This window comes from Pipistrellus hanaki, assembly GCF_964339955.1.
Source record: "Pipistrellus hanaki genome assembly, chromosome: 6".
NCBI classification, from domain to species: Eukaryota; Metazoa; Chordata; class Mammalia; order Chiroptera; family Vespertilionidae; genus Pipistrellus; species Pipistrellus hanaki.
In genome coordinates this window covers 34,600,974-34,622,930 of record NC_140508.1, presented here as the reverse complement: position 1 = coordinate 34,622,930, position 21,957 = coordinate 34,600,974, and the positions used below count along the sequence as shown (strand labels likewise).

General features: G+C 50.9%; 1 protein-coding gene across 4 annotated transcripts in view; it reads left to right on the top strand.

Annotated features, from left to right (window-relative positions):
• Positions 1 to 21,957, top strand: part of NOL4L (nucleolar protein 4 like) — a 125,264-nt gene that overhangs the window by 70,753 nt on the left and 32,554 nt on the right. The window contains exon 1 of one of the 4 annotated variants that reach the window (XM_084887676.1): positions 17,536 to 17,769. The exons of 2 other annotated variants lie outside the window; for them this stretch is intronic. In XM_084887676.1, the coding sequence (XP_084743802.1) occupies positions 17,563 to 17,769 (207 nt within the window). In that variant the 5' untranslated portion in view covers positions 17,536 to 17,562. Of the gene's footprint in view, positions 1 to 17,535; positions 17,770 to 18,887; positions 19,021 to 21,957 lie in introns of those variants that run through there. One more of the 4 variants, XM_084887677.1, reaches the window with a different exon arrangement.

Here is a 21,957-nt window from a genome sequence, read left to right as displayed (position 1 = left end):
TCAGGCTCCTGTCCCAGAGTTTGCCTTGGTCCTGGAGGGTCGGGAGGAGGGGCAGGACTCCTCCTTCCCTTGACACATAAGTGGGGTCTGCCACTTTCCCAGGGCACCCAGAGGGTCAGTCGCCTCTGTCCGGGGGTCCTGGGATTCCCAAAATATTGGCCCGCCTGCTTTTCCCGGGGGCGGTGTAGAGCATCACTGTTCTCAGCCAGGATTCCCACCCGCCCACCTGAACCAGAGACCTGGCGTCAGGCTGACAGGACCATTGCCACAGCTACCAGCTGTGTGACTTTGGGCAAACTGCTTCACCTCTCTGTGTCTCTTCCCCCCGCCCCCCCCTGTTATTTGAGAGTAATACAAACACACCTACCCCTTAGAGCAGTGTTTCCCAACCTTCTCTCATGATGAGAATCACCTGGTGGAGTTGTTAAAACACAGATTCCTGAATCCCAACTAAGAAGTGCTAAACTAGAATTTTTGAGAACATATAGGTAAAATTGCATACCTAACTTAGTGCTCTGTATATAAAATCTGTCTTAGCGCACTAGTTAAGTATACAATTTTACCTATATGTTCCCAAAAATTCTAGTTTAGCACTTCTTAGTTGGGATTCAGGAATCTGTGTTTTAACAACTCCACCAGGTGATTCTCATCATGAGAGAAGGTTGGGAAACACTGCCTTAGAGTTATTTTAAGAGTTAAATGACACAAAGCAAGCTCAGTGGTGAGTACTGTGCCAGGCACATTAGGAGCATGGAGGAAGTTTCAATGACCTCTATTACTATTGACAGTAATACTATTATGCAACCTTTGTTTAATGGGCATGGTGAATGACCTCAAATAAGAAACTAGGGCCGTAAAGAGGAATAAGACAGTGTGGTTGTTCTCAACCAGCTCTTCTTAGTAGCGAGGACGAGGCAGCAGCCATGAACTGTAACCAGGGCAGGAAGCAGAAACAGGAAGGTTGCTAGGGACTGCCAGGTGGCTGGGGGACATGCTCTTACCACATGTGAGATTTGAACCTTCAGAGGGGCCAGGTGAGGGAGGCTGAGAGGTGACAGCTCTGGAGGACATGGGCTGGGGAAGGCCAAAGCCAGTTGGTGAAAGAAGAAGGAAGAGGAAGAAGAAAGAGGAGGAGGAGGAGGAGACAGAGCATGGGCCTTGCTTGGAAAAGAGGCCCTGAAACAGCCTTTCCTTCGTCAGCACTGGGGAGCCAGGCAAGGGTTTGGGTGGGAAAGGAGCACAATCGGGCGGAACCTCTGAGTCCCCCGTCTCTCTGAGTGGAGAAGGAAACAAGCCCACTCTGAATAGTTCTCCACGTTCACTTTCCTTTTTAATTGTGGTAAAATAAATGCATCATAAAATTAGCCATTTTAACCATTTAAATGCACAGTCCAGTAGCACTAAGCACATTCGCCATGTTGTGCAACCACTACTACTATTTATTTCCAAAATTTTTTCATCACCCCCAATGGCAACTCCGAAACCATGAAGCAGTGACGTTTCATTCTCCCCTTTCCTAGCCCGTGGTAATCCCTGTTTTACTTTCTATCTCTATAAATTTGACTTTCTAGGTCCTGCATATAAGTGGAATCATATATTTGTCTTCCTGTGTCTGGCTTATTTCACTTAATGTTTCCAAGGTTTATCAGTGTTACAGCACATGACAGAACCACATTCTTTTCACGATTGAATAATATTCCATTGTGTGGAGAGATCACATTGTGTTTGTCCACTCATGCATTGACAGGCGGCTGGTGGTTTCTGTTTTTTGGCTAACCACGTTCACATTTTTATCAGTCTCTTGTGGACCACGTTGTGGGACAGGGAGAGTAAAGCAGGGTTCTGTTCCTTCTCCCTCTGAATCCTTACCCCTTCTTGTGGCTTTCTTTTCTCCTGAACACTTTCAGCCTCCCTGCTGCTCAGAAGAGCCCCAGGAAAATGGGCAGGCCCAAGGAGAAACGCAGTCAGCGGTTTGCAGTGAAAGCCTGTCCCTTACCAAAACTGTGCCTGCCTCCCAGGACTCCGCCTGTGGAGCCACCTCACCAGGTGCTGGCTCTGACACCAGGCTTAGAGCTCGATGGCAACGATGACTCTCTCTCCCCTTCCTCAGGCCGCCCTGCAGCTCAGGCAGGGTATGGACTCGGGGAAGAGAGAGCGGAATGGAAATAGGCATGTCCCCTGCTTTGGCTTAGCGTGTGTAAAGCTTTGATGGTCTCTTAAGAAAGCAGAGGTTCTGATGCCTTTCTTTAAAATTAAAGTCATCTCCATGAAACAAAAATAGAATGTAGGACTTCTAAATCACTGAAGAAAATAAAAGGAACAAAGAAAAATTGACCAGCCCAACAAGAGTAAATAAATGGAGAAATAAAAGAAGAAACCACCAAAAGAGACAGTGAATTAAAAACATAAGTAAGCGTTGCCCAGTGGTTGAGCATCAACCTATGAATCAGGAGGTCACAGGTTTGATTCCCGGTCGGGGCACATGCCCTGGTTGTGTGATCGATGCCCATGTGGGGTGTGCAGAAGGCAGCCGATCAATGATTCTCTCTCATCATTGATGTTTCTATCTCTCTCTCCCTCTCCCTTCCTCTCTGAAATCAATATACTTTTAAAAACTCACAAAAACGTAGTTAAGCTAGCAGAAACAAGACCAAACAGTGATAAGTTACAATAAATGTCAGTGGGTTAAAATTTCATTACAGAGTGAAAACACTCAAACGTTTTGTGTATATTTTCAATGGCAAAATTTATTTGGTATCTATAAAAAACATTTATTTTTTGTTAATTTTCACCCGAAGATATTTTTTCCATTGATTTTTTTTTTTTTTTTTTTTTTTTTTTTTGAGAGCGTAGAAAGGAGGGTGGGAGGGGAAGAGAGAGGAGAGACACAGAGAGAAACATCAATGTGAGACACAACAATTGGTTGCCTCCTGCACGCACCCCAACCAGGGCTGGGGATTGAACCTGCAACTCAGGTGTGTGCCCTTGACTGGAAATCGAATCTGTGACCCTTTGGTGCAAAGGCCGGTGCTCTAACCACTGAGCTGTGGTGCCTGCCAGGGTAAAAGACATTTTTATGGTGTTTTTGTTGTTGTTGTTGTTAATCCTCACCTGAGGATATTTTTTCCCATTGATTTTTTTTTTTTTTAGAGACAGTGGAAGTGACAGGGATGTGAGAGAGACACATCAGTAAGTTGCCTCACAGACTGTGGCCCTTAAAAGAGTCCTCAACTCAGGTGCATGCCCTTGACCGGGAGTCAAACCCTCAGTCCCTCGGTGTGGGGCCAATGCTCCACCACTGAGCCATACTGGCCAGGACAGAATACTCTCTTAATGACACAAAAAGATGAAAACAAAAGAAAGAGAGGACAGTGCTATTAATGTCAAATAAGTAAATATTCAAGGCAAAAAGGGATTAAATAGGGCAAGGAGAGAGAGTTTATTTTGGTCAAAGACATCATTCCTAGTAAGATTCCAGAGCCTCTTGACCTTGGAGCTCTGCCACTTGGGGACGTTGAGGCTGTGGTCCTGTTGAACATGAAGATGCCTTAGGCTTCACCATGGTTTTCACTGGGAAAATCATCATTGCTCTCGAGTTCTAACCCTTCCACAGCCCTCAGCATCTTCCCTGGCACTGGTCTCTTCACTGTTTGTAATCTTTGCTACTGTCTTGCTGCAGTCTCTTCTCTAGACCAGTGTCTTCAAACGTTGAGCATCTGGGTCTGCTCTCTAGAAATGTGTCTGTGTGGACCTTGTGGAATTTGTGAGAATGTGGGCTCTGCTGTCTCAGACACCTCGTCCCTCCAGTTCGTCCTCTTCCCGCCGAGGTATGAGGTATGCTGGGACCACTCTCTGCATTCCCAGCCTTCTTCCCTTCTTCCTGATTCCTGGCCTCTGACATCCGCTGCTGTCCTGCTTCTTTTGCTCCATCCAGCTCTCGCCTCCCTCTTCTTCAACACCCTCTACAGGCCTCTGGGATCAGCTGGTTACTTGTTATGTAGCTGAGCCTTAGGGGCCCAGCTTACTTCCATAAGAGCCCAAGAAAGGCTCTAACCGGTTTGGCTCAGTGGATAGAGCGCTGGCCTGCAGACTCAAAGGTCTCAGGTTCGATTCCGGTCAAGGGCATGTACCTTGGTTGCGGCACATTCCCAGCCGAGGGTGTGCAGGAGGCAGCTGATCAATGTTTCTCATCAATGTGTCTAACTCTCTATCCCCCTCCCTTCCTCTCTGAAAAAAAAAAAAAAAAAAGAGCCCAAGAAAGGCCTGAAATGCCACTGGCCCCATTTTCAAGATCTGAGACGCTATAGCCCAAATCCTTTTCTGTTCACTAAATTCCTGGCACTGCGGAAGGTTTGTGCTGTGGCAAGAAAAACAAAAAGCAACCAGAACACTGCCCTTAACCAAGGCTGCTTGGATTTCTCCAGACAAAGAATCATCCTTGGAGCATCTTTGTTGTGAGAAGCTTTGGGGGTGGAATAGCTGCTCTCTCAGAGGAGCCTTATGCCCCTCCCCATAACCTCAGAAACAGCTCCTCAGATAGTCCTTTGTCTCTCTCTCTCTCTTTTTTTTTTTTCTTCTTTGTATTCATTTTTATTGTTGTCAATGGAATACCTATTTTAAAAATCATATAAAAAACAGCAGACCCTGCCCCGGTCTTCGCACTTCAATTTCTACTCTCCGTTGACAGCTTCTTTTCCTTACCTTTTGGTCATCTGGTGTTTTACCTCCTGTTTCTAAATAACATGCTCATACTGCTAGTTCTTGATTTTTCAATTTGGTTTGTTTTGGTTGTTTAATTTCCTGCTGTGGGAGATCAGAATTTACACTCTTATATCCTCTCGTAAAAACATATAGTAGTATTATTTCTCCGTCCTCTATCCCTCAATATATCTGTACCTCTCTATCTGATAGATCACTATCATCATTGTTTTAAAATTTATTGATTTTAGAGAGGGGGGAAGAGGGAGAGGAGAGAGACAGAGAGAGAGAGAGAGAGAGAGAGAGAGAGAGAGAGAGAGAGAGAGATTGATTTGTTGTTTCACTCATTAATGCATTCATTGGTTGGTTCTTGTATGTGCCCTGACTGGGGATCAAACAAACAACATTGCTGTATCCCGACAACGCTCTAACCCAGTGGTCGGCAAACCACGGCTCATGAGCCACATGCGGCTCTTTGGCCCCTTGAGTGTTCTCATGCCCCTTCTTCAAAATAGACTCGCCCAGGCTGAAAACTGACTTCTGTGCATGGGCCACAAACTTTCAATCGCACTGTGTATGTGCGCTGCGCGTACGTGGCATTTTGTGGAAGAGCCACACTCAAGGGACCAAAGAGCCACATGTGGCTCGTGAGCTGCAGTTTGCCGACCACTGCTCAAACCAATTGAGCTACCCACCTAGGGCATTTCATTATTTATATTATTGTGACTGTGTATATATTTTTCATAGCTGAGCCAATTAGCATACTGTGATTACATTTCCTTTCTTTTGATTCCCTCGAGTTAGCCATGGTCTCTTTTTCTCAACCATATTCCTCTAAGGTTGAGTGTGTTGTCTGTCTTCTTTTTAATGTTCTCAAATTGATCAATTTTTTTTATTTGATGTCTTTTACATTTGCGTCTTAAAAGGGCTAACTCTACTCCACCTCCATCCATTGTTTTTAATAGCTAATGTTTTCTTTTAGTATTTAGTGTTGTTTTTTTCTTAATAGACTGGGGAAGTTTATTTTAGAACAGTTTTAGATTTACAGAAAAATTAAGATAGTATGGAATTCTCATATTACCCATCCTCCCACAGTTTCCCCCATTGTTAACGTCTTACATTAATATGATGCACTTGTTACAACCAATGAGCCAATGATGTTACATTATTGTTAACTGAAGCCCATAGTTTATTTATATTTCCCTAGTTTTTACCTAGTGTCCTTTTTCTGTTCCAGTGCTACCTGGGATCTAGCTTTGCAGTTAGTTGTCATTTCCCCTTAGGCTCCTGTTGACTGTGATAAATTTCTCAGACTTTGTTTGTGATGACTTTGACAGTTTTGAAGAGTATTGGTCAGGCGTTTTATAGAATTTGGGGATTTGTCTGATGTTATTCATAATATTCAAAACTGGGGTCACAGGTTATTAAGAGAAGACCACAGACATCGTGCCACTCGAACCATTTCATGTAAAGGGTACATACTGTCCGCATGCTTCATGGCTCTGGGTGATGGTCACACGTGGCTGCGATAATGTCTGTCAGATTTCTTCACTGCGAAGTTACTCTTTCCCCTTTGCCATACGTAGACTTTGGAAGGAAATCGCACCTGCAGCCCACAGCTAAGGTGTAGGGGGTTCTGCTTTCTTTCCTAAGGACAAAGTACCCACCTACATTATTTGGAATTAGTGTACATGGGAGATTTTTCTCTCCTTCCTCATTTATAAATCCATTCAATCATTTATTTATATGGTTCTTTATTTGCTGTTTTGGCTTATAATTCGATACTAGTTTATTCATTTTATTGCTTAAATGATTTCAGCTTTGGCCATTGGGAGCTCTTTCGGTTGGCTCCTGTGGTATTTTGACAATACCCTATTGCTTCTTGGGAGTGGTTTTTCTTTCTTTTTTAATAGGATTTCATCTTATTTTGGTTTGCTTCAATGTTTCTTTACTTTCTGGCACTGCAATATGCTCCCTGCTCTTATATATTTCCTGCCCCAAACCTAGAATCGGTCCTCTCTCCAAGGAGCTCTGATTCCTTCCATTGCAGAGTCATGTTCAAATCCAAGGTCTGGGTGCTGGGTAAGCTCAGCGCTACTGGGTGTCCTTTCTTTTACACCCTCTCAGCTGACGGCAACAAATAGACGTTTTTATTTTTCACATTTAATCTTTGATCCATTTGGACCTCATTCTGTTCTATTCTGAGATGCAGATACTGCTTTACCCTGTTATGTCAGCACTGTTTATTAGAGAATCCGTTTCCTTCCCACTGGTTTGAGATGCCACCTTTACATTTTACTACGTTTCCATATGAAATAGCATCTACTTCTGTTCAGTCCTCAGTCGCTGTGTCTCTTCATATACCAGCTGCACACCGTCTTCGGTATTAAGACCAGCACGTGTTCAGATTTCAGTAGAAACGGTTTCCCTTTAGTGTCCTTTTTTAAAGTTTTCCTGGCTTGGAAGAAGTACAAAAAAAAAAAAAAAAAGAGTTTTTTTTTTAGGAGAAAATTGTTTAATGCCTAAAATTTTTTGCATCTCCTTCTTGATGGAGGAAAAATACTGCAGAGACACTGTAGATCTTACCATAAAAAATAAGGTACTTTTGCCGAGACCGGTTTGGCTCAATGGATAGAGCATCGGCTTGGGGACTGAAGGGTCCCGGGTTTGATTCTGGTCAAGGGCATGTACCTTGGTTGTGGGCACATCCCCAGTAGGGGGTGTGCAAGAGGCAGCTGATCAATGACTCTCTCTCATCGATGTTTTTAACTCTCTCCCTTTCTCTCTGTACAAAATCAATAAAATATATTTAAAAAAAAATAAGGTACTTTTACTGCAGGCTTTTCTGTTCACGCAAAAAAAGCACACAAAAAACAGGCCGGGGGGGGGGGGGGAGGGGGGTGTGTGCCAGGAGCCAGTGTTGGAATCTGGGGGCTATAAATATTGGCAGCCCGAAAGATGGTGTAGAGAAAAATGGGGGATTTCTAAACTTGAGAGGGAATGTTTTCTTGGAAAGCTCTATTCTGTAAAGCCCATTGTCAAACATCTTTATGAGGCATTAATTTAGCGATCGATACATATTTTTGAGAACCTTCAGGTGCTTTCTGGAAACTTGCTGCAGCTTCAAAACACCCAAAGAAAATGAGCGTTGCCAGGGCAGCCTGGGCCTGGAGGGGTCTGTGTCTCTTCCTTCTTCCTGCTTCCCTGTAGCTGTGGGGGAAAGCAGAAAACAACTGACATCCTGGCTCAAAAGCCGGTTGCGGGATGGAGTTAGAGACCTCAAACCTAAACAGCTCATTGTCTCCGGTGGCATCCGAAGGCTCATCCCCTTCCAGGCTGCCGACACCCGCCCCCCTACATGCAAGGTTGCCGATGTGGCCTTTCAACTTCATTATCCAGGAAAAAATGCACGCAGTGCCCATAATTCACTGGTGCAGCAGGAGCACTGCCTGGTGCCATGAGCAGAATCCAGCACGCCGCGCTGGCCGTGGCATGCTTTGTTTGCGTCGACGGAAAAGCCAGGAGCAAGGTCAGGAGCTGCTACCTGGGCCTCCATGAATGGGAGCAGCAGCTCTCCTCAGATCGCTGTCAGCACCCCTGCGAGGCACCCCGGGCAGCGGACTCCCTGCTCTGTCCCTCAGGATAAGAGGCATCTCCTTGGTCTGGGCAGGAAGGGCTGGCCTGAAACATCCAGCTGGTACTGAACCTATCGCTGACCTGGTGACCCCCCAACTCTGGGCCTGGCCTGAGACCCAGAGGGGCCTTAGTGTCTTGTGGCTAAATCCTGCTTTTGTTGTTGTTTTTAATAACTAATCGCCTAATTCCAGTTTTCAGAATGTCTCCTTCATCTAGAGCAAGTGGGATGTTTAGGACAGGGTGCTTTTTCCAGCCCTCCCTGATTTTTGTCACAGTTTTTGAGGAGGAGACTCTTGGTGGCTTTGTTGAGACTTCAGGCTCTGAAATACCAGCTGCTTGGCTCTGGCGGCTGAGCGTTTCTAACAGTTGTGGCTTTTGACCAGGTTCTTGACCCAGCCTCACGCCTGTCAGTCTGCCGATTCCTTCTGGTTCCTTCTCGTGCGGGGCCCAAACAGTCCCCAAACAGTCCCCCACCCCCAGCAAGGAGCTGCTGCAGGAGACCTGCCCCCCCCACTCCGGTGGGTGGGCTGGGGCTTTGTAACCAGACCTGGAGGATGCAGGAGGGTTTCAGACACTTCACAGCTGATGTCTGGAGATCAATTAGAGATAATGGCTTTGGGTGGACTGAAGAAGCACCGCCAAGATTTTCCTGGTTATGATTGTGTTTACCGCATTAACAGGCCTTAGGACTTTCTTTCTTTCTTTCTTTTTTCTTTCCTTCTTTCTTCTTCTTCCTCCTCCTCCTCCTCCTACTCCTCTTCCTCCTTCTCCTTCTTCTTCTTCTTATTCATCATCATCATCACTGGGACAGCGTGATGTTGTACTGTGAATGTGTGCTGGCTGCACTGTTTTTGCTCAGAGTGACCAGTTGCAGATCCCCCATCTCCGCTCAGGAGAGGACAGAGGCTCATGGCTTCCTCTCACAGCCCACCAGGCCCTTGTCCTTCCCGTGACCCAGTGTTTGTACAGTTTACATAATGTTTTCTTCCTTTATTCAGTCAAAAATCATTTCAGTTCCTACGATGTCCTGGGTACTGTTCTAAGCACGGAGGATTCAGAAGTGAATGAGTCAGGTACGAGAGCCTACTCTCGGGCTATAGAGATGATAAACCAGACAATCAGAAAAAAATACACACCAGTGAGGCATTTGGGGCAGAGAATTATTGTAAAACAGGAGCAGGTGATAGACTGTACCTCTGGGTGAGACGGCCTCTCTGAAGAAGTGGTATTGAGTCCAAACCTGAATGAGAGTGGCAGGCCCTGTGGCCAAGGGGAAAGGGCTTTCCAGGTGGAAGAGGCAGTGAGGGCAAAGGCCCTGGGGCAGGACCACCGGGCTACGAGCAGGGAGGGAGGCAGGGAGAGGCATGCTTGGGATAGTTTGAGCCATCTGCAGAGGACAGTGCTCGCAGGGGCTGCCCGCCGGTGCAGTTAGCTACGCGCACTGAAGCCTCACGGTGTATCTCCCTCTGACAAAGGAACGCAGGTGCTTGACTGGGGGTGATCCCTAGTGCAGACGAGCACCCGAGAGGGAGAGAAGTGGTTCTGGTTCTAGGTGTGGCCCTGCCCCTGACCAGCTGCCTCACTTTCGTTTCTCCATGCTGCAGCTTCCTGTTAGTGGAACAGCAGATTTGGGCCAGGCTCCGGTGGTTTACAAAGTTTGCTTCTGGACAGAGGAACCCCTTTCTTCAAGGAAACTCCTCCGTGGAGGAACTCCAGGGTATCCAGGGTCAGCAGCAGCGGGCATGTCACTGGCAAAGCCGGGGAAGGGACCCCTGTCCCTCCCATCCCCAGGCAGCCGCTCTCCGCCTTGCCTGCAACCTGGTGGCATGGCCTGGCAGCTCTGAGCTTTGGACTGGGGGACAGAAGACAGCCAGGGAGAGAGCCTCAGCCCGGCACAGCCACACGCCTGGGCACTCCCCCCTCTCTCGCAGTTTTCGCTTTGGCAGGAATGAGTAAGAGACCCCATGCCTCGCTAGGCCCGGGGTCATTTTAAGCCTTGCATGTTTGGAGTGGATTCAAATGCCTCAAGAAGAAGAAGGAAAAAAGGCTTGAAACAGAAGGTGCTGTTTAGCTGTCACGCTGCTGTAGCTCAGGAAGCGCCCGGGCACACCTGTGCACTCGCCTTGACACCGCCCCCTTCCGCAGAGTCCACAGGTGACGGGAGTGAGTGCTTGTCTTCCCAACACACAGCGCACAGCAGGTGCCCGGACACAGCCCTCCGGCTCTTTGAGAAGTCGGCACCAAGAGGAAAGGCCCCTGGAGTGGGGGAGGGGGCCCTTGCTACCCAGTTCATCCACAGACAGGAGCACCGTAACTCAGTCAGGGTGCTCCTGACTAACAAGTATAGAAGTCTAGCTGACTGTAGAGCAAAATATGAAGTTTTCTACCCCTGACACGAGAATGGAGGAGCCACTGGCGGTACTAATGTTGGCAATGTTGAGTTGGTGTCCCTGTGATATTGTTGGCCTTTCCTGGTGCTTACAAGTTGGCTGCTGTTTCTCCACATTCAAGGTGAGGGGGAATGAGAAGGGGTGGTATAAGCTTAGTCCAGCAAAGCAAAAGCTTTCCCAGAAAATTGCCGATATACTTTTGTTGACATCTCATCGGCCAGAACAGTACAAGGGAGGCTGGGAAAGAAAGAACTGCATTTCCCTTTCTAAGCATACATCATAAAGCACTACAGCTTTTCCTGTTTTTAGGTTTTCAATAAATGGAATCATACCATTTAAAAAAAGAAGAAGAAGAAGAAGAAGAATTGCATTTCCCCTGTTTCTCTGCAGTTAAGAAAGGAAAGGGAGAGATGCTGAGTTTAGGTGCCAGGGAAGTTAGCTCACAGTATCTGCTGTGGCCTCGGCACCCTGAGCGGAGCCGGGACAGTGCCTTTTGGTGCTACATTGCCAAGGCAGCACAGTACACACAGCAGGTGCCCAGACAGCAGGGGAACAGAATAGTCAGGGAAGGAAACAGAGAGGAAGTGAGAGGGAAGGAGGAGAGAGGAGAGGGAAACAGTTGTGGGGGGCTTCTGTGTCCGCTCCCGCACAGGCACATGGGGAAGCGGGGGCTCGGCTTCAGAGAGCTTAAGTAACTTGTCCAGAGTCGTAGTTAATGCTGCCACTTCCCGAGGAAGGGGAGGAAGAGGAGAAAGGAAAAGGAGGGTGGTGAGGGCAGAGGACAGGCCACGGCCCCAGCGGAACCAGCACCACCAGCTTCATGGGGCAGGCCCAGGTCAGCTGATCTCACCACCACAGTCCCTGCTCCTGGGCCAGGCCCCAGCACAGAGTAGGGGCCCAATACATGTTTGTTGACTAATGTCTATAATTACTTATTTTCCATATTATCATCATCATGAATGATGACTAAGTTGTAAGCAGGTGCTCTGTGCTGGGCATTAGTCCAGCTCGCTGCAGGCATTACTGCATTTATGCCTCAGGGCGGCCATCAGACACAAGTCCCTGTTGTTGTCCCCCATCTTAGAGATGAGGAAACCAAGGCTGGGAGCAGTTACTGTCACCTACCTGCCTGAGGAGAGGCCTGAATGCAAACAAAACACATCCCCGTTGCCTGCTCCCCTACTCTGCTCCCCGACCCTAGATGCTGACCAGCAATCACATGACTCCAGCTACCAGAAAGGTCCCTGAGCAGCAGCTCTAGCCCCAGAACCCTTGGCTGTTACCTACCCACCCACACACCACTTGTGGGTTCTGTCATGGCGGGATTTCAGCGGAAACGGGAAGCGATGCCTGGCTCTCTCTCTTGGTAGCTGCTCCCGTTTCCCAGAAAGCCTTCCTGGGTGCAGCAGATTAAGTTAGTACAGCCTGCAGAGGGGCTCTCTCCTGTCCCCCAGTCACCTGCCGAGGAGCCAGCTAGAGTTTCACCCAGTGGCCTGGAACTCTCCAGCCCAGCCTCCTCCGGGGTTGCCTGGAGAAGCCTTGGTCCAGCCAGAGGCTGAATGCCCAGCCCACTCCCAGTGCCCAGCCCGAGGGAAACCACTGGCTGCACCGCGGGCCCAGTCGTGCTCTGGTGGCTTCCTCTTTCTGCTCTGCTGGAGGTCAGTGAGGTGCAGCGTCACTGTATAGACAGATCAGCGGCCCACCACGTGCTCTGGAGACCAACACCCCTTGTTCCATACACACACACACACACACACACACACACACACTAGCGGCCCGTTGCATGAAGATTCGTGCAAGAATAGGCCTTCCTTTCCCCTGTCTGCCAGCACTGGTTTTCCTCTGGCACCCGGTACCCAGGCCTTGGCTCTGGCCGCTGCCTTCTGCCTTCACTTGGGCTGGATTTTTCACTCTGTCCAGAGTCTTCAGTGTTTGCTCTGGCTGGAGCGCTGCTTCTGTAGCTCCTTCTTCCCCCATCCTTCCCCTCATAGCAAGCAACCTTCCCTGCCCAGTTGCTTGTGCCTGTGCGTGCAAATTAACCCACTATCTTTGCTGGGTTAATTTGCATACCCACTCCTGATTGGCTAGTGGGCATTGCGGAGGTATGGTCATTTTTGCATATTGCTCTTTTATTAGTGTTGATACACTGAGTGGCCAGATTATTATGTGTTCAGAGGTGTTAATAATCTGGCCACTCAGTGTGTATTCATCATGGGAAATTATCTAAATAGCGAAGGAATGGGGAAAGAGTATTAGTGTCTCCTAGATTTCAGCAAAGGTGTCAAACTTACTATGAGATTGCAGCCACCTATGCAAGAATTGGCAAATGTGAAGAATGAATGGATGAGATGAGCTACAACCCAGCCCGCAGATCAAGCAGTTTGAATTCAGGTACATGGGAAGCTGTGGTGCTCCTATCCCTGCTCCTCTTTTTGCCTGGATACCCTCCCCACTTTGCCACCTGTCACAGTCCTCCTACCTTCTTTTGGTTCTAAGTAGATGTCACCTCTCCCAGGACACTGCCCTTATTGCGCCCCCCCCCACCCCACCTTACTTAACCCCTCAGGTGGAAACATTCCTTCTTTCTGCATAATTGTGCTTCTCTGCTATGGCATGGGTTTAATTGTCTTTATAATGCTGGGGGCAGGGACAGTTCATGGGGGTAGAGGTGATAGCCCCACACCCTATATTAAAATACATTCTAGAGCTATAATATTGGGACAGGAATTGACAGATCAATAGAATAGAATCGACAATTCCAAAAATAATGGAAAATTAATGTACTGTAAAGATGGCATTTCCAATCAGTGGATGAGTTATTTAAAATGATGGCATTGGGATAACTTGGATAGCCATTTAAAAAATAAGCTAGATCTTCACCTGACTACTTATATGGAGATAAATTACAGATGGAATAAAGATTTAACTGTAATGAAGCTATAAATGCTCTAGAAGAAAATATGAGTGTATTACTTTTATAATCTTAAAGTGGAAAAAAAAAATACAACTTTTGTTTTGACTTGAAATCCTAAAGCCCTAAAGAGAAAATAAAATTAATGGGATAATATAAACTTTTTATATGGCAAAAAATAAAATAAAATAAAAAATCCTTTCATAAACAAAGTAAAAGGACAATAAAAAGGAAACATAGCCGAAACCGGTTTGGCTCAGTGGTAGAGCGTCGGTCTGCAGACTGAAAGGTCCCAGGTTCGATTCCGGTCAAGGGCATGTACATTGGTTGCAGGCACATCCCCGGTAGGGGGTGTGCAGGAGGCAGCTGGTCGATGTTCCTCTCTCATCGACATTTCTAGCTTTCTATCTCTCTCCCTTCCTCTCTGTAAAAAATCAAAATATATTTTTTAAAAAGGAAACATATCTGTAAAATATATGACAAAATATTGATTTCATTTTCCAAAGACTTCTTACCAAAAAAAAAAAAAAGACCACCAATCCAAGTAGAGAAATGGACAAAGAATATGAAAAAAAATGAAAAGAAATACAAGTGCCCAATAAACACGATACACATAAACATATGCTCACATCCCAAAGGAAAATAAGAGATGCCACTTTTCACCTCTCAGACTGGCAAAGACAGAAAAGATTACTAAGTGCTGACAAGTGTGTAGTGAAATGAGAACCAGCAGCTACTGCTGGTGCTGAGGAAACTGGCACAGCATTTGTGGAGAGGGATGTGGCCATCATGGTGAAAATTTAGAATCCTGGTGATAAAAACTTCCCTTGACCAAGTACTCCCTCTGGGGAAAAGATCAAGCTGTAATTTATGACCCAACCTCAGACGTCATACACCCTCCTCATCATACCGTCCCACCGGTTTCATGGCCCCACTCACTGTGACAGGTCTGAAGTGTGACACCAGGAAGCGTGACACATCATGGAGGCTGGCTACCATAGTTTCTAGTTTCAAAGGGGATATTTTGGTGTTAAATACTACATTAAACACACTCTCTTATTATTTACGTTATAGATGAGGAAATGGAGGCTTAGAGAGACTTACCTATGGTGCCCAAGGTCACTTGTCTAGTGTTAGAACCAGAATGTGACCCAGTCCCATTAGGCTAGATTATTTCTAGGCTCTTGGCTAGACCTCCTTACTGGTCTCCCCAGTGCCACTCTTGCTTCCTTATAATACCACTCCTCTGATCTAAAGACATATTCAGATTGCATCATTTCCTTACTCTTAGAATAAAATCCGCACACCTCACAGTGGTGTACAAGGCGCTGGGTGCTTGGCCCTGCATGCCTTCTCACTCTCATCTCCTCCCCTCCCCACGACCCACTCTGCTGTAGCTACATGGGTCATCTTTCTATTCCTCAGACATTTTAAGCCCCTTCCCACCTCAGAGCCTTTGCACCAGCTGTTCCCTCTGCCCCATGTCTTCTCCCAGCTGTCAGCTCCCGCCACCCCAGGGCCAGGGCACTTGCTGGCTTTCTCCTAGGAGGGGCCTTTCCTGACCATTCAGCGCGGAGCCCACACTCGTCTCCCTCCTCAGCCCTGTCTCCACTCCACCCCTCCTGTCTCTCCTTCACACTGTCTCCACCTCAATCCTATGTCCAGGATCCAACCGAGATTCAAACTTGGCATTTAGGTGCTATATCTCTTCAGTCTCATGATTTAGAACAGTCAAGTCAGTAACAGTGGATCTTTTGAAGAGTTCAGGACAGATCCAGGGCATGATCAGATTCAGGTAAGCATTTCTGGGGAGAACACAACATGGGTGATGCTGTATCCTCTCATTGCATCCCTTCAGGAGGCGAGCACATTGCATCAGGTGACCCTACTTTCCTGTGTTTGATTGCTTAATTGGGGCATGGCTGGCAGATCTTTCCATTGGGCAGGTACATGTTTCCTTCCATCATTAATAAGTAGTTTGTTGGGTAAATGTGTTTTAAATATATATATATATATATATATATATATATATATATATATATATATATATATATATTGATTTCAGAGAGAGGAAGGGAGAGGGAGAGAGAGATAGAAACATCATTGATGAGAGAGAACCATTGATTGGCTACCACACGCACACCCTCTCCTGGGGATCGAGCCCTAAACCCATGCATGTGCCCTGACCCAGAGTTGAACCTTGACCTCCTGGTTCATGGGTGGATGTTCAACCACTGAGCCATACTGGCTGGGCATAAGTAGGTTTTAATGCTTTGAGATGCTTAAACAGCATCTGCTCTGGTCACATGAAGATTCCCAATAATAACACCCCCTTGGTTTCATGGTTAGGTCCCCACTTGTGGCACAGGCCCATTTCACATGGGAAACTGTAAGGAAGGGTTGCTGCTAATAACACCATAGAGCAAATGCCCACCAGCTGCTCATTACAAAGTGCCCACCATGTGCAGAGCCTGGAGGAGACGTGAAGGCAGTTCTGCCCCATAGTTAGGAGGGAACCGCCTTCTCTGCCACGGCCTCCCAGTCAGCTGGGACACATTGTTGGGGGACTCAGTGGTCAGAAAACTAGGTCCTGCCATTCCTTGTTAGGACCCACGCTGTGGCCACTTTAAGGATGGAGGGAGTTGTCCAGAGGCACAAGGAAACAAACTACACAAGGTTACCCAAGGAGTGGCAGCTCCTGCAGATTTCTGCAGGCTTAGCACACACACAACCCGCCCGGTTCCTGGTGCCACTAAATAGCCAGGTTACCCCCGGGCTCCTCGCTGCTTTCTGTGGGTCGAGCGGGGCTGGGCTGTTTTATCTCAGGGATGGTAAATGAGTTCACATTTCATGCTTAGAGAAAATCACTGCTCTGCCCTTCTGGGCAGTACTATCTCTCTTTTATTAGTCAGAGAAAGAAGTGGGTTATCTGGGTTCAATTCCACCTTTGAACTTCAGTTGGATTTGGCTTTATATTTCAAGCCCAGACGTCCACCACCGCTGTGAAATAGTGACTCGGGCCAGGAGAAGTCAAAGGTCTCCGGCAGTGTGCTGGGAAGAGATGGGGAATCCGGGGCCCGAGTCATCTCATTTCCAGGGTGAAGAAGGACCGCCTCTGTATCGGAAATGTTCCCATTTTCTAAAAATCATTACTAGTCACCAACACGTGCGGCCGTTCAGGTAATGAAGTCTCCAAACTGTCCCCACCACAGAGGATGCGAAGAAAACACCGCCCAGAGAAGCCGGAGAGTGTTTTTGTTTGAAGGCACATTTGATTTCAGGGATAGCAGGTGCTAATGAATAACATGTGAGTTGTATATTGACAGCATGTGCGGAAGTCAGTCTGTGTGCTTTAATTCGATGTGTTGTCATCCTTTCATTTCTCTAATGGGTGAATAGATTGAGCACCGAACCTGTGATGGTGTACTTCCCACTCTAACCTATAGAGGGATCCTTGCTTACCTCAGATGGTTCACAATGCAAAGCTTTCAGTGGAAGAAAGAAAAAGGCTTTTTACACACACAAAAAAAAAGTTGGGAGGTTAAAGGCAGTCTGTTTCAAAATTGCGAACAGTCGCGGTGGCTGCCTCGTTTTCTCTTTGTTGTTTCCACTGTGAATGAGTTGTAGCGTTACGGTCGGTAGAAATTGCCTTTCCTTTTCGGATGCGCCGGGAGGAATCAGGAGGTGGGGTCCTTACTGGTTTTTGTTTTGGTGTTTGGCCATTTCCTCACAGAATTCCACGAGAGCAGCACTCCATCCCTGTTAAAGCACAAGTTTTTCCCGGAGACTGGTCTGATGCATAGGAGGGTGTGAATTGGGGGGAGGGGGGGGCATCTATCTGCCCGTGACCCATCTTCTGTGTCGGCTCTAATTCTGCTGTTTGGGGACGAGCGTGTTGCTTCAGGCTGAATCTGAGGTAGCTCGGAGATGCAGCCCCACCACCACCACCACCACACACCCCCCGCCGCCCCATCCCGCCGCCCCCAGCACCCTAGGCTGGTGAGGTCTGTGCGCGGAGGACAGCGTCCCGGGCCCGCGTGGTCTCCCCCTCCTGCGATGCTGTCTCCCTGCCCAGTGCGCGCCTCGGTCCGGGATGGAGCTGCATTCTCGATGTTATCCTGTTACTTTACTACGGTAGCTCCGTCAGGAGCCTGCACCGTGTGGTCTGAGGAGCACAATGACCGATGGGAGGGCGCCGGGCGGGCGGTGGTGGGCGCTCGGGATAGCTGAAATGTTGGGTGGGACAGGTGAGCCCCGCCCGGGCGCCTAGGCACCTGCCTGGAGGAAGGGGGGCGCAGGGTGGGTGTAGAGTAAGTGGTGGGAAAGAGACAAAGGAAGAGTGAGGAGGCGAGGTGGTGCGGAACAGAGGGAGAGGGAGGGGGAGGGGAGTGGGCAGCGCGCCGAGGAGCCTGAGCTTGAACTTGATCAAGGGGGGCCCTGAGGTGGGGATGGGGGCCCGGGAGAGAGCCAGCCCTGCGCCTGGCTTTCCCAGAACTCGGTCTTGCTACCACCGCCCGGGGCCCCAGCATCTCCGCCCAGCGAGGCCCTGCATCCCCCCCGGAGACCCGCAGGGGCCGAGGTCCTCCTCGAAGGCCCCGGGAGTTCCTAAAGACGCCCGAGTCACTTTCTTTGGGCCAAGTCTCTCCTCTCCTGGCCTGAACGCGGAGAGCCGAGTGCCCTCCAACCCTCACCCGAGACCCCAAGACTGCTGCCTCCGGGAGCGAGGGGAGGGCTCAGACCCCACTGCCTTCTTTTTCGGGCTCAGCCTCCCCCCCCCCCCCCCCCCCCCAGCTAGGCTCTCCCTCGAAGCGCTTCCCCCTTAAGAGTGCTCTCCCACAGAAGCGCATGGCGGTGCGTCCAGCGCGCCCTCTTCCCTCCCCCCTACCTGGCCCAGCACCCCCTTCTTCCTCCTCCTTCCCCCGCCCGCCTCTCCCTCCTTTCTCCTCTCTGGGTGCCTCCTTCCTCTCCCCCTCCCCCCGTGCCCACTACTCCCTCCAGCCCGCCCCTCCACCTCCTCTTCCTGCTGCTCCTCCTCCTCCCGCAGCGGGCGCCCTCCCTGCGCTCCCTCCCGGCCCCCGCCCGTGCCGGTCCCGCCCCCCTCCCCCGCCTCCCCGTGCCCGGTGCCCCCTCCCCCTTCCACCCTCTCGGCCACGGCGCCGCCGCCGCTGCCGCCGCCGCTCGCTGGGCCCTCCCCCCGGCCACCCCCGCCCCCGGCCGGGCAGTGACGCGCCGCGGCGGTGCCAGCCCCTCTCCCCGGGCGGCCGCGGCGGCAGCACCAGCGGCAGCACCGGCAGCACCGGCAGCAGCTGGAGCTGCGGGGCTGTCACCGCCGCTCCCTCGCGGAGCCCGCCCGCCAGTCCCCGCCTCGCCTCGCCGCCCGCCCAGGTACGGAGTCCGGCCCGGATCCCCGAGATCCGGCAGTTTCTGGGCCCCGGGCCGCCGCCCCCCTCCTCCCGCCGCTGCCGCCGGCCGTTGAGCTGCGGTTAGGGGGCGGGGGGCGCGGGGGTTCCGGGGAGGGGGCGCGGGGGAGCTTCCTGCGCCAGGGCAGGGGAGGGGGCTCCGGGAAGCGGCTGCGCCCTGGGCGGAGCGGGCTGGGGCGGGGGGCGGGCGAGAGTGGCCGAGGGATGGGGGCACGGAGGCTGCACCCGGGGCTGCGGGTGCCCGGGGGTGTGCCCAGCCCGGAGCCGGGGCGCACTCTCCCGGGCCGCGCGCCGCGGGGCCGGGGGGCGGTGACTGCGCGCCGCGCCGGGCATTGTGCGGCGGCCACTCCGCTTGCAGCGAGCCGGGCTCCGCGTCCCGGGCCGGAGGCGTTCTCGGCGGCCGGGCGGGGGCCGGGCTCGGGTAGCCGCGGCCGCGGGAGAAGGGAAGTGGACTGTGTTTAGGGATGTGAGGACGGGAAGCGTTGAGTGGCAGGGAGGGGCCCCCGCTGGGCGCGGGGAGTTGAGTGAGGTTTGCAGAGTTGAGGCCACTTGGCCAGGCCCCTGTCCCCGCCCGGGGCGTGCGGACCCGCGCTCCGCTCAGGTGCACGGTGGGAGCGGGGCCGGGGCGGCCACCCTCCGTGGAGGGCCAGGTCCTCCAGGAAGGGTGCACCGGGGCGGGGGCCGCTGTCCGGAGTGAGGGCGCGCGTCCGGATTAAGTTAGATTTACACCGCGCTCGCCTCTGGACGCTGGGCACCTAGTCCTCCAGGGCCCGGCACTTTGATGGGGGCAGGGAGGGGGCGTGCAGTTCGCATTTTTATTCCAGCCGTTCGGGGGCCGAAGTGACCCCCCCACCCTTCTCCCACCTGGAGCTGCGTTTGCCAGAGTCTGGTCGCCCCTACCAGGCGGCGCTTCCTGGGGGAAGTTCTCATTAAGCCTCGCTAATTAGCATTATTCCTGGAGAAAGGTTAAGGTTAGACTGTCCTTTCCCTTCTCCGCAGGCCTCCCCCCTCCCCATTCCCCTCTCTCTCCTTCCTCCCCAAGAACACAAAAGCAAAAAAGAAAGTGTGAAGAGGCAGGGATCAATGGAGAAGCCACAAACCCATTAATTCAAATGGAATTCCCCCCCTCCTCTAAAAACATTGATTTTTCTTTCTGTCTGCTCTGAGGGGAGATTAATAACCTCCTGATTTCACCTGAAATGGTGTTTGGACTCTGTGATTTCCTCCTCTTTCTGAGAAGGATTGTGGCTTGAAATAGATTCTCCCTTGAGATAAAGCCCTACTTATCCCAGAATCAGCTGGAAACCCCAGCCTGGGCCCCACCAGGTGGGGCTGTGATAGGGAAGGGGGGGGGGGGCCCTCACAACTCTGGGAGAGCCATCTGTGGATGGGACCAGGGGCCCCATCTTGCCCCCGCTTCTGGGCTGTGGGCTGCGGGGGTGAAGGCCTGTTTATGACCCAGGCCCCAGTGGTAGTTTAACCCCCAGGAAGTAAATTACCCGCCATTGGAAAACCATTAGGGCCTAAATGTGTCCTTGAATAATATCAAGCTCCTGTCTAATCCCGGCTCAGGCTGGGCTTGTTCCGTAGAGGGGGCTTTAAGACAGCACCTCTCCCCACACCCTCTGCACCCAGGCGGGTGATGCCCATTTAGCACCTTCCTGCTTCTGACGCGGGGAGCCGGGCGCCCGGGACTTCTCCCAGCGGAGAGGGCTGGCTTTGGGGAACTTACCCAGGCTGGGCCCCCCCGGGGCTATGTGGCGCTGGACTGCCCTGAGTTGCTCAAGAACTTTTTTGTCCTGTCTGGGCCCTTTTCTTGGAAAGAAACTCCTAAAGGGCATGGTGTCACAGTGGATTCTCCCAGCCCTCCTCCTGGCTGGAAGGACCTTGTCTGCTAGCGCCCACCTCCCTGCCTCCATCTAAAGAGACCCCTGCTAACGGCAGGGCCTGGGGTGTCGATGCGGCCCTCGTGCCGAGGAGTGCTGGGAAAACAGCCAGTTGCCTTTGCCTGGGAAACAAAAGCCCGGTTTACATCCATGCACTCGTAGGGAGGTGTTGCAAATGCTCACGCCCGCATCCAGGCGTCCATGACAGCAAGAACAACAGAGCAGTCCCCTGTACGTATGAATATGTTTCTGGCAGACCCTGTGTGTGTGTGTGTGTGTGTATGTGAGAGAGAGAGAGAGAGAGAGAGAGAGAGAGAGAGAGAGAACACACCTAAAACGTGGTGGGTGATTGGCTCTGTCTCAGCTCTCCCCACTTCACATTTCCCAGAAGAGCTTGTGCTTTTAAGCAGAGGAGTATGCGAGCAGGGGGGAGTGGAACTGTGCAGGGTGTGTCCCTGGGAGGCTGGCTTCCTCCCCGGGCGGCCATATGGGCTTGGAGTAGAGCAGGAAGCCACAGTCTTGGGGACCCCACAGCTCCCAGGAGTGGTGGGTGGGTGATCAGACCACCCTACGGTTTCATTTGTGCAGTCACTTCACAACAGGGATTTGAACCCTGGTCGCTTTAGATCCTGGTGGGAGTGGGGGTTCGTCTCCCATCCGTAAGCCATCTGATGGACTGCGGTGGTTAAGTTGGGGTCAAACGTGGTTCAGTACCTTCTCGGCATGCTCAGAAGGCGGCGTGTGTAATGCTCGCTGACGTGGAGACAAGGGAAGAATCGCCTCGTATTGAAAAATTTCCAGGGCCGGGAAGGGCCTGCAGGTGTTCCAGAAGGAGGTGCTCCCCTCCTGCTCCTCGGTGCCGCCCGCTCGGGCAGAGCTGGTGCCGGGGAACTGCCCAGGTCCGGCGGTCTTTTGGCAGGAGCTTCAGCCTCTCAGCGGACCAGAAGCTGGACAGAGGGGTCTGTTTCCTGCCAAGCCCAGAAACACCCCCTGCACATCCCTCCCCGTCCTCTGAA